This window comes from Camellia sinensis, chromosome 14 (assembly GCF_055761805.1).
Source record: "Camellia sinensis isolate YWXY chromosome 14, ASM5576180v1, whole genome shotgun sequence".
Lineage (NCBI taxonomy): Eukaryota > Viridiplantae > Streptophyta > Magnoliopsida > Ericales > Theaceae > Camellia > Camellia sinensis.
This window is the reverse complement of record NC_138974.1, coordinates 2,160,747-2,173,918: the sequence shown is the minus strand read 5'-3', so window position 1 is coordinate 2,173,918 and position 13,172 is coordinate 2,160,747. Positions and strand designations below refer to the sequence as shown.

The window sequence follows — 13,172 nt, the reverse complement described above, 5'->3', positions numbered from 1 at the left end:
ATTTCTCACGGACTTCCAACTCACGTTCCCAAGTGGCTTCCTCCACTCCGTGATGTTTCCACAAGACTTTCACCAAAGGAATGGTCTTGCCACGCAGGACCCGATCCCGCCTATCCAAGACCCGAACCGGTCTCTCCTCATACGAGGCATCCTCATCTACCTCTAAATCAGTCCAATCCAACACATGTGATGGATCTGGCTCATACTTCCGAAGCATACTCACATGAAACACGTCATGTACTCCGGACAACTGCGGCGGTAAGGCTAACCGATAAGCAACCTCACCAATCCTCTCAAGGATCTCAAAAGGACCAATAAACCGAGGGGATAACTTCCCACTCTTCCCAAACCTCATCAGACCTCGCCTAGGTGATATCTTCAGAAAGACATGATCACCTACCTCAAACGCCAAAGGCCTCCTCCTACGGTCAGCATAAGATTTCTGCCGACTCTGGGCTGTAACAAGCCTCCTACGGATAAGCTCAACTTTCTCCGTCGTCTCCCTAACCAACTCCGGACCCAACAAAGGTGCATCACCCACCTCGGCCCAACAAACTGGAGACCTACACGGTCGGCCATACAAGGCCTCAAACGGTGCCATACCGATGCTAGACTGAAAACTGTTGTTGTAGGCAAACTCTACCAATGGCAAGTGCCTCTTCCACGTCCCACTGAAGTCCAGGACACAACCCCGAAGCATATCCTCGAGGATCTGAATAGTACGCTCGGACTGCCCATCAGTCTGAGGATGATAAGCCGTACTAAAGGTCAACTTAGTGCCCAAGGCACTCTGCAAACTCTGCCACAACCTAGCAGTAAAACGAGGATCTCTATCTGAGACGATCGTCACTGGGACCCCGTGCAATCTCACTACGTCCCGAATATACAAGTCGGCAAGATGATCTACCGAATCTCTCACGCGCATAGGAATAAAGTGCGTCGACTTAGTCAACCGGTCTACAACCACCCAAATAGCATCACTACCCCGCTGAGTCCTCGGAAGACCTACAACGAAGTCCATAGTGACATGCTCCCACTTCCACTCGGCAATAGGCAAGGGTTGCAACAAACCCGCTGGCCTCTGATGCTCGGCCTTCACTTGCTGGCAAGTAAGGCACTTCGATACGAAAACAGCCACATCTCTCTTCATACCCCGCCACCAAAATTGGCGACCCAAATCCTGATACATCTTAGTACCTCCCGGATGCACCGCAAGGCGCGAATGATGAAACTCTCGGAGTACTTCCTCTCGGCAAGACTTCGGTACAAACAAACGGTCTCGGTATCTCACACTCTGGTCGGGATACACCGTCAAACCCTTCTCAACTTTCCCACTGGAGATCTTCTCTCGGAGGGATTCTACCTCAAGGTCACCTCTCTGTGCCTCTAACACTCTAATCACAAGTGTAGGCTGCGCAACTACAGAAAACAAGGCCGCAACCTCAACAGATTCGCCCAGTAGCAAATCAAACTCGCCAAGTGCTCCCAACATCTCCCATTCCCGGATGGCTATACAAGCTACATCACTAATGGTTTTCCTACTAAGGGCATCAGCCACAACATTGGCCTTTCCCGGATGATAATGCAACTCAAAATCATAATCCTCGATGAACTCCATCCATCTCCTCTGCCTCAAATTCAAGTCTCTCTGTGTAAACAGATACTTCAAACTCTTGTGATCCGAGAATACCTCGAACCTCTCACCATAAAGGTAGTGCCTCCAGATTTTCAAGGCAAAGATCACAGCTGCTAACTCTAGGTCGTGTGTGGGGTAATTCTTCTCGTGTATTTTCAACTGACGTGAGCCATAAGCTACCACTTTCCCCTCCTGCATCAACACACAACCCAAACCCTCTCGTGAGGCATCACAATAAACCGCATAACCCAACCCTCTCTCCGGAATAATCAACACCGGAGCGGTGGTCAATCTAACTTTCAGCTCTTGGAACGACTTTTCACAAGTCTCACTCCACACAAACTTGACTCCCTTCCGAGTCAGTCTAGTCAACGGTGACGCCAACCTGGAGAAATCTTTCACAAACCGACGGTAATACCCAGCTAATCCCAGAAAACTGCGGATCTCAAATACACTCTTAGGCTGTGCCCAATCTTGCACTGCCTCAACCTTGGATGTATCAACAGACACCCCTTCCCCGGATACCACGTGGCCTAAGAATTTGACTTCCCCCAGCCAGAACTCACACTTCCCAAACTTGGCATACAGCCTATGGGCTCTAAGTAACTCAAGCACCACTCTCAAGTGTGCCTCGTGCTCCTCCTCAGAAGACGAATAGATAAGGATATCGTCCACGAAAACAACCACAAATCGGTCTAAGAACTCCCGGAAAATCCGGTTCATCAAGTCCATAAAGACTGCCGGTGCATTGGTAAGCCCAAATGGCATCACCAGAAACTCGTAATGGCCATACCGCGTACGGAATGCCGTCTTAGGAATATCTTCCTCCCTGACCCTCAACTGATGGTAACCCGATCTCAAGTCTATCTTAGAGAAACAACGAGAACCTTTCAACTGGTCAAACAAATCATCTATACGGGGCATAGGATACTTATTCTTAACCGTAGCCCGATTCAACTTCCGGTAGTCTATACACAATCTCAAGGCACCATCTTTCTTTTTAACAAAGAGTGCCGGTGCTCCCCACGGTGAAACACTAGGGCGAACAAAGCCCTTATCGAGCAATTCCTGGAGCTGAACTTTCAACTCAACCAACTCTGCTGGAGCAAAACGGTAAGGTGCCATAGAAATCGGCGCCGTACCAGGCACTAAATCAATAGAGAACTCTATCTCTCGGTGAGGTGGCAAACTAACAAGATTTTCGGGAAAAACATCCGAATACTCACAAACCACCCTCGGCAATACAATCAGTGTCTCATCACACTTACTACTCTCAAAGCTAGCAAGTAGACCACTAAGCTCACTTCGCCCTCGCGAATCATACCCCGGTGGCAAAACACTACCAACCCGGTCTCCCAAGAAATGGAACCACTCCCCGCTCAAGGTACACAATGTAACCCTCTGGCGGTAGCAATCAATAACAGCCCGGTATGACGATAACCAGTCCATACCCAAAATAACATCAAAACCCTTCATGGGCATGACAACAAACGGAAAAGGAAGCCTATAGTCGGCGACCTCTATATCACATCCTCTAACACCCTGTTTCAGAATCAACTCACCACCCAAAGGTGATACCACACAAATAGGAGATGCTAACTGTGCTAACTCCAATTCCAAAACAGATGCAAATGCAGCAGATACAAAAGAATGAGATGCACTCGTGTCTATCAACACATTAGCAACTGAGTTGCAAAACAGAAAAGTACCTCTCACTACTGATGGAGCCGGTACTAAATCCTGCGCGGTAACAGCATACACGCGCCCTGTAGGCCCCTGGTCTACCTGCTCACCTCTCGGAGCAAAAGACTGTTGTACAGACTGGGATGACGAAGCTCCCGGATTAGCCCTCGAGGCCTGCACAGACTGAGCTGGCTGAAAACCCTGCGTCTGCCTAGAACCAGACGCTCCCGAAGTGGCACTCAACTGTGGGCAAAACCTCTTCATGTGCCCAGGTTGTCCACACTGATAACAAGTCAAGAGCTGCCCCCTGCCCAAACTTTGACTCTGCGGTCTAGCTGAAGAAGAAGCAGCTTTCTGACCCCCACCCTTCTGCGGGCAAACCGAAACCTTGTGACCCAGCTGGCCACACTTGTAACAAGTGAATTCCCCCTGACTGCCTCTCCCCGAGCCTACACTCGGCACTGGAAAGGTCGATCTAGAGACAACACCCTGAGACTGCTGAGGGTTATTACCCTTCTGTCTCCTGCCATCACTCTGACTATCCTGGCTCCTCTTGGAGCCTCTCTGACCCTCATCCTCCTCCTGCATCATAAGCTCCATATGAGCTGCAGCATCTACCAGGTGTCTATACTCTCGAATGTAAGACCCACCAATTCTCAACTTGAGGCCCCGCCTCAACTTCCGCTCAAACTCATAGCAACGACGTTCCTCAGACGCCACCAGTTCAGGTGCAAACCTAGACAGACTGGTAAAAGTAGCCTCAAACTCGGCCACTGACAAGCCCTGCTGATTAAGCCGGCTAAACTGATCCCTCAGCTTCTCCCTAGCTGCTGCTGATAAAAACCTCTCCTGAAAAGCATTCACAAACGCCTCCCAAGTACCACCAACACGAGCTTTCTCGTACTTCCACCATTGACCCGCATCTCCCTTCAGTTGGAAGGATGCCAAGGTCACTTTCAGTGTTCCGTCCTCGATGCCAAGCATCTCAAACGTCTTCGTTGTCTGTTCGAGCCATTCATCTGCCTTAAGCGGCTCTTTAGGATCCCCGATAAACTCGTCCGGATTACACCGGAAGAACTCCCTTTTCAAGAAGGAAGGCCCTGTCTCAGCTGCCTGATTCCCAGCTCTAAGAATACCTAAAGCTCCTGCTATCTCTCTGGCCAAGGCACCCATAGCCTGCTGACCTACTGGCTCGGCCACATTGGCCTGCCCAACTCCCTCCTGCACTGCCGGAATCTCACCCTGTAACGGTACTTCCTGCCTCGCAGGTCTACCACGCCTAGCACCTCTTCCTCGTCCTGACATCCTAATAAAGGCAACACAGAACGTTAGCACATTCATAAGTGTGCCGAAACTAAACACTCACGTCCTAATGCATGGACAACTGTAATTCACTCCACATAAGCACATAAACACATAAGCACTTACGAACTTCATTTCCGGATAATGATAGTCCCGAGGCGTTACTAGAGTTCCGGTTAGAAATAGCATTGATCAAGTGCTTTTCCAACAAGACTCCCAGAAACTCAAGGATCCAATCAACATCCTAGAAATTAAATCCCATATCCACATAGTCACATAAGCATGTTATCACTTAAGCACATAGCATATGATACTACATCTAAGTCTCTATCAAGCGAGACAAACCCATTGTGATACTAATCACTTCCCACGTACCCAAAATATTCGAACCCGGTACGCTCTGATACCAAGTTGTAACGCCCTCAAAATAATAACAATAACCCATCAGATAAGACATGCATTAACATTTAAACTAACCGCATTCCTTTTATTCATTAGAATTCCAAGACATAAGTATTACATGTTTAACCTCATAACAAAATGCCCTACGGGCTTACAGCTTTCCAAGTTAACACTTGGTTACAACAAAGAGTTCTAACTCGTTTACACATTAAGCCCTTGGCTTGAAATTACATGTAATACATCAAAGTAAAACGACAAAACTATGCCCGCCACAAGCCTCCCAGCTATGTCCTTGGAGGTGGCATGCTTCCTGTACCTGAAAATGATATTCCCATATAGGGTGAGCCACAGCCCAGTAGAAATACACTAAACCAACCATGGATAATGACTAAAACATTAGCAATTGATAGTTGGTCAACACTGATACAATCACATAAATTTCATATTTATGTCAACGACTTACAAGTCCCAATTACTTTTCATTTTCCCTTTTTCAACAGATAAGCATGCTAGCTCTATCATCATTTCCACAGATATGTATGAAAACTATATCTCACATTCAGATAAGCATAAAAGCTATATCCACATTCTCAACAGATATGTATATCAACAATATCCACAGATAAGCATACAAGCTGTATCCACACTCTACAACAGATATGTATATCAACAATATCCACAGATAAGCATACAAGCTGTATCCACACTTCACTTCACAAAGATAAGCATATGAGCTCTATCTTCACTTCTCTAGACAAGCATATGAGCTCTGTCTACGGAGTTCATCCCCTATCTCCTCCCAATACCTATCCGGTTTAGAGGTACATCCCCTATCTTCCCCTAAACCGCGGAGTACATCCCCTATCTCCTCCTCTACACATAACGTATATAAACACATTGGTTCTATATACAATCACACAATACACACAATTAATGTATTCTATCAACCGTCAAGTTCCATGACACATTCCATTGATTAGTTTCCATTTACCTAATCATCATGCATTGTCTACAACAATCTCGACTATCCTCCACCGATAGCCCAAAGCAGTTATTTCTAAAACAGAAAATAAATGCACAAATGGATATTCAATCAACATTTCATTTCTTCATTCCTCTCAATTAATTATCCCAATTAATTAAACAATGTAATTAGGTCAATTCCCATAATTAACATTTCAACCCTTAGGTCCCATTTTCATCAATGATTCAACATTAATTCCATTTTCCATGCCAAACATGCATTTAGGTTTATTATAAATAAAACCCCAACTTTTGTAAAATTACGCAAAAGTCCCAAACTTTCACCAAATTACCAAACCAAGCCCAACATCTCAAATTACCAAAATTTAAGGACAAAACCCATAGAGAGGAGTAGGTTATCCCTACCTCGAAGTTTAAGCCACAAAGGAGAAGACGACAAAACCCAACGTGCTCCAAAACCCGAGATTTTCAGATTAAAATGAAGCCCTCGACGATCAACAACTTTTTTTGTAAAGGCCAAAGGTGAGTAAATCACTCCTACTAGATCAAAACCTAGAGAGAAGGTAGAGTCTAGAGTGAGAGGCTCAACAATGGTGATTTTGGAAAAGTAAGAGAGAGAAGAGAAAGTGAAAAAGTGATTTGAAAAGTCACAATTTCGGGACTTTAACCCAGGTCTCCGCTCGAGCGTAAAACACCCCGCTCGAGCGGCCACTCACAGACTTCCGCTCGAGCGGCCAACCTCCCGCTCGAGCGCAGAATGCACTCGCCCAGCACTTTTGCAGAACCAGACCTCCGCTCGAGCTCCCAACCCTACGCTCGAGCTCACAACACTGCATAACAAGATACTGGATGAATGTATTCCCCGCTCGAGCGCCAACACCTCCGCTCGAGCGGACAGGCCAAAAATCTGGGCAACTAGTTTTGGTTTCTAAACTCAACCAACCTGAAACCAACCCGCCCAACACATCCTATAACTCAAATACAGAGTAAGAAAGGATGTAAACAAGATAATAAACAACTACCAACATCCACGGACACATGTCCGGATCACTGTACAACAAGGGTAAACCCGAGATCGCTATAATCATCCACTTGATTCTGTAATAATCGCAAAAAACCTCTGTTTATTAGGGTACTATAATTGTGAGCCTCTACTTGGTGACCCATTATTAATTATCCTTGATATAATTAAGCACATTGTTTTTGTTCTAATGATTAGGATAAGATGATTTTGATAAATATTGTGTTTAATTTTTGTATAGAATAACTATATTTTTCTTTTTAAAAAATTATAATTTTGAGGGAATGTTATTGATAATTGTTAGAGATAAGATTGATGTTGTGAATTTTACAATATGGTTGTTAAGCTAGTTTTGAATTAAAATGGTGCTATGGTTTTTTTGAGATTTATGAAGTAAAATCTAAATCTTTTCATTCCCCCTTTTGCCAAAACTTGCCCCAAAATGAGAATAGACTTCATTATATTGTATCAAATAGTTTATGTAAATTTATGCTCCGTTTGTTTGAATGAAAAACATTTTTCTGGGAAAACGGTTTTTTATGTTTGGTTGACTCTAAAAATAATGTCCTAGTGGTTTGTGGCAATGGTGGTGGTGGTGGAGTGGTGAGTGGTGGGGATGTGGTGGTTGTAGTCGTACGGTGGTAGTGGCTGCGATGGTGAAGCTAGTGGTAGGGTGGTGTTTGTGACAACAGCAACAGTGGTGTTGGTGGCAATAAGGTGGTGGTGTCTTCATACTATCATGAGCTTGGGGGAAGGTCAGTGGTTTTGTTTCCTTGGAAGAGTGTTTGGGTGATGGTGTTTCCGTCCAAAGTTGCTTTCTTCGTGTGGACAATGGATTTAGGACGGATCTTGACTATTGATAATTTGATTCGGCGCTGTCACATTTTGGTTAATTGGTGCTGTATGTGTTACAGAGATGCAAACTCATTTGCTTATCCATTGTCCGTTTGTGTCTCAGCTTTGGTTGATTATTGTTGGGCTGTTTGGGTTCAGTCGAGTATGATTGTGGACGTGCTCATGAGTTGGAGAGCGGTGAGAGTTGGGAAATGATGTTGAAATGCGTGGTTGCTTGTGGCTCAGTATTTATTGTGGTTGATTTAGTTGGAACGTGTTGTAGGATATCATGTGCATAGCATGTGATGGTTAATGGAGGGAATTGTAGCCTATATCTAGAAGAGGCATAACCACTTTCTAACGAATTTTTGATTTATAACATTGATTGATTGAGATCTCTCTAAATTCTCTTTCTACATTCTCTTTCTCTTGTTCTTGATTGGACCTTCTCATCAAAACGTAATAGATGGACTTTCCAGGGGGTATCTCATTCTGTACCGTGGTTCGAGAGAATAGGCTTCTTTTGGTGTTGCATAGTTATTTGTAGATTTTGTGGATGATTTGATTGTTTAGTTTTTGTACTTTTCAAGGCTCAATTTTTGTATTCTTTGCATCACCTTGATACTTTCTAATAAAACCTGAATATTTATTTATCAAAAAAAATAAGGTAGTGGTGGTGGTGGTGGTTACAGTGTTCACAGGGCAGTTTTGTGTTGTTTAATGTTAAAAAGGCAACTGAACCGTTGATAGCGGATTAGCTAATTTGCCAACTGCAGCCGACTTGCCACCATAAAAAATCGGCGGGTTGGTTGGAAATCTCAGTGTTTTCAACTTGCAAAGTCGGGCAGGTAATACAAAATTAGTCCCATTTTGCTCACAAAGTCGTATACTAATAATAAAAAAAAAGCCCAAATAGTACACATTAATGTGTGTTTGAGAGGGGAGAGATTGGGCACACATCTTACATTTGGCATAGTGCACAAAATGATTGCCCCGAGACTTGAACTCATAACCTCAAGATTATTAGGCAAAGGATTACCATTGAACCAATGGTCACCCTTGATGTCGTATACTAATAATAGTACCTTAAAAAATGATGATTCTATTGTAAGGTTATTGAATAGTTCAAAAATCTGTTACAAAACACAAATCAGAACATTTAAAACTAATACTAATACATTAGTCACAAAACAAAATTAGTCCCATCTTACTCACAGAATCAGTTACTGATATGGTACCTGCAAAAATGTTCATATTGTAAAGTTTTTGAATCTAACCATAATGCTCGAATTAGAACATTTAATTTTGTGATGGGGGAAGAGTGGAGAAGTGAGTCCATGAAGGGGACAGGGTTGTTGGTGATGGAGGGGAAAGCAAGGGAAAGGGGAGGTGAGGGGCTGAGAGGAGTAGGGGAAGACAATGAAGGGGGGAGTGCATGAGGGGCAACAAGGGAAGACAGTGAAGGGGATGTGATGGACGGAGTCCGACTATGATGGAGGGAGTTCGGTGGTGGATGGATTCTGGTGATGGGGAGAGAAGTGAGATACTGAGATTACCTGAAGAAGATCGTTTCCGGCAGAGTAGTCAGCCGGTGATGGAGAGAGCACAAGGCTACTTTTGAAGAAATTGTTGTGTGGTATGGTGCACAAGGTTACTACAAAACGTTTATAAGCATAGCAGGTGAAAGTATTTTGAACTGCCTACAATTTACCCACCACTAAAAGTGGCTTTACTTGCTCAACCTGAACCACCAGCCGTTTCAACCTACGCATTTTGGGTTGTTTAGGCAGATTGTGCAGTTTTTGCACAACTCTAGTGGTGGTAGTGGCGGCAGTGGTGGGTGGTGGTAGGGTAGCGACAATAGGAGTAGTGGTCATGGCGCCATTGATAAGACTGGTTACGAAAATATTTTCTAGCTTAAAAGAGCAGAAAACATTTTTTCCTAAATCAACTCATTTTTTGTCGACCATAAAAAATTATTTCTCTCTCTCTTCTTCTTCTTTTTTTTTTTTTTTTTCATTGTACCAAATGCCAGAAAATACTAAAAATAATTTTCACCAAAACAAATGGAGTGTAAGCATTGTTATTAAATCACAAATAGAATTGTGAATCATTTTGCTAAAATAGTGAATTGTGAGTTATATTGACTAGTGAATTGTAAGATTCACTTTATTTAATATAATATATTATTTTGTATATGTAAATACATATAAAAATACACGGAGTTTTTAAAATAAAATAAATATCAATATAACTAAATTATATATACACACATATAAAACCATGTATATTGATATTACTAATTGATCTCCTCTTCATTTCTTCATAAAGAGGTGAAAGCGATGTCATTTTATGTCTTGTGCAAACAAAAACGAATCATAACTGAATCGTAGTGAATTGTGTGATTCACTCAATTTTCGATTCAACAGTACAATTCAAATTGTTTGTTTGAAACTTGTATCAAATCATATGAACTAAATCCTGAATTGTACTATTCTAAGAACCCTGAGTAATTTTCATGTACTTTTGATAATTTTGATGATGATACATTGATGATGTGATATTCAAGGAGCAAGAATATTCTTGTGATATTAATGCAATCTTAGTCATTGTCATTATCATTGTTATTAATTTCGTCTTGTGTTTGGGATTTATCTAAATGCCTTTACATGCTTGCATTGCTTGTGATGGCTAAATCATTATGGTCAATATTTATTTATTTATTTTTAATTTTTTTTATTGTGAGTATTTTTTTTTTCTTCCCTTTTTTGGGTTCTCATATTTCACAGCATTATGACAGGATGCGAGAGAACACCCCAATGACTTCATAGATGAAATTGCACATAGTGATAATTCTGGAAATGAAGGACTTCCAAAGAATGAAGTACAAGAGGTGAATGAGGACCTCTCCTTCTGCAAACATAGTTTTTTGGAAGAGGTTATGTGTCATAGCTTACACATAAGATATTGACATGTTTGATCCATGTTTCCATCTTATAGGGTGAAGCAAAGGAAGAGGAAGAATCTCCAGTTGCGTATGAATCTGATCCTGGTGTCGTAAGCAAGGTACTACCTGAACATACCATAAAACTAATTCTCTATCAAGCTTTTTTTTTTTTTGATCGGCAACAGAAGAAGTTTTATTGATAAGGAAGCCAAAAAAAAAAACAAACAACAAAGAGCGGACAACGTATCCTTTCCAAGAACAAACGACCATTACATCAAAACAAAAAACCCACCAAAGCCCTATACATCACAAACAACTTTCCAATCTTTAGAAGTGAAAAAGAATGGGACCCCTTTAAAATGAGGTAAAGAAGATGCCCAAATTGACAGGCAATGACACAGTTTAAATTCTCCTTTAAATTCTCTATCAAGCTTCATGCTGTATATTGCATTTTAACCTCAATTCTATTCAGTTTTGTTCTTACCTTAGTTTTCCAACTTCATGAACTCCTTAGCACTTTATTGATTAAAACAGGCCGTGATGTATCTCAGAAAGAGAAACATCTCACCTTGTGAGTGATCTTCTAACCATAGATCGAAACTAGAAAGCCAACTTTGGACTTTTGGAGATATGAACTTGGTTTTGGGACCCAAGGCTGTTTAATACCAGGGTGATAATTGCATTCTGCTCAAAGTAATGGCTTGAGTACACCTCATGTAATGCTTGCAATCGGGCCTCATATTGCATCTGGGCTGTGGGCAGGTGATGGTAATACTTGGATCAGAATGCACCTGCAATTGGTGCTTATGCAATTGTAGACCTTATTGCTGAACCTCTTCTTTACTTTTTCAATAACGTTGGACTATTTATAATTTGTGTCAAATAGATTTCAAGTAGATGAAAAATCTTGACCGTCATTTATTTTATTTTTTTGAAGATGAAGTTGCCAAGATAACAAACTCGTACAATTACAGATTAATTGTTGAGACTCATGAAACAAATTGGAGTTGTGGTTCTTGATTTGTTGTTAGGCTTAGAAGTGATTAACTGCACAATTTCAGAATTAATATAGTTGTCATTTTGTACACTAGTTAATTTGCTTTTCTCCACACCCTTGTTGAAACTATCTCTCTTATTAAATTGGGAATTAGATTATAAGGGAAGAAAGAAAAAGCTGGGAAGAAAGCGGAAGTCTTTCATTTGCCACTCAACTTCACAGTGATGATTCTCTTTCTGGAACACCTTAGTCAGCAGGTCCTGCTTTTGGCAGTCAAACCTACACTTTTAGTCATTGCTTTAAAATCTACCAAAATTGGCTTTGACAGATCAACATAGAAGCCTTCTCTATTTGCCCCTGTTCTGGGACTTCGTACCGCCTACAGAATGAACACCTCCCCTGTATATCTCAGCTTTTTTCATTGGTTACACTTCTAATTTTCTTTTGCACAAACAACACCTCATCAAGCAAGTTAGCCATATCCTGCCATCCTTGACAATCTTCTTTCTATCCCAACATTTACCTCTCGGTCAACCACCACTCCAAGAGGCAAGCAAATCCTGGACCGAGCAAGGCATTACCCATTCCACACCAAATATTGAGAACACCATGCTTTATACCTCCCTAACTACTGAACAATGCAGGAGAAGGTGATTGGCACTCTCCTCCATCCTTTACACATGAAGCACCACTCCAACACAAATTTGCCTCTACATCTCAGTTTGTCTGTTGTCAAGATAGCTTCCCTTGCCTCCATGCCATAAAAAATCCCACCTTAAGCGGTGCTCTGTTCCTCCAAATTCCCTTCCAAGGGAAATCCACAACTCCTCCCCCTTTCATGGACTTAAAGAAGGAAGAGACCGACAGTAGGCCATTTGAATCCCATTTCCAACCAAAACATCATCCGCACCAATGATGACATGAGTGCCTTGAAGAAAACACACATTAAGTTTTAAGTGCTATTGGGTTATTAAATAACCTAGTCTAAATCTAATAATAATACCCAATCATAGAACTAATTTTAGTGTTTTTACCCTCCAAAAAATAAGTTATGAGTACATATATAAAAGAATAGACGTGATTTACAAAATAAAGGGGCATACCGTAAGGCCAGTACCAGGATGGGAATCATCTACTAGAGAAAGAAAGAAGATGAGGGCCATCTGCACAAAACAAGCTAATTTTATACAATTATGTCAGTTCAACTGCAAAACCAAAAGATTCGAAAATAGAATCACAGGTTTCGTGAATGACAAAACCAGCAGGTTGCTCAGCACCCAGCAGCACAACTCCAATGCAAGAGAAGAGCAAGTCCACCTCAGTAGCAGCACACTGCTCTAACTGCAAACATCGCAGCAGCACCAGC

At 42.0% G+C, this 13,172-nt stretch overlaps 1 protein-coding gene across 1 annotated transcript in view; it reads left to right on the top strand.

Annotated features, from left to right (window-relative positions):
- Nucleotides 1-13,172, top strand: part of LOC145807738 (glucosidase 2 subunit beta-like) — a 48,741-nt gene that overhangs the window by 25,332 nt on the left and 10,237 nt on the right. The window contains exons 6-7 of the mRNA XM_082906486.1: nucleotides 10,663-10,755; nucleotides 10,863-10,928. Of these exons, the coding sequence (XP_082762612.1) occupies nucleotides 10,663-10,755; nucleotides 10,863-10,928 (159 nt within the window). The remainder of the gene's footprint in view (nucleotides 1-10,662; nucleotides 10,756-10,862; nucleotides 10,929-13,172) is intronic.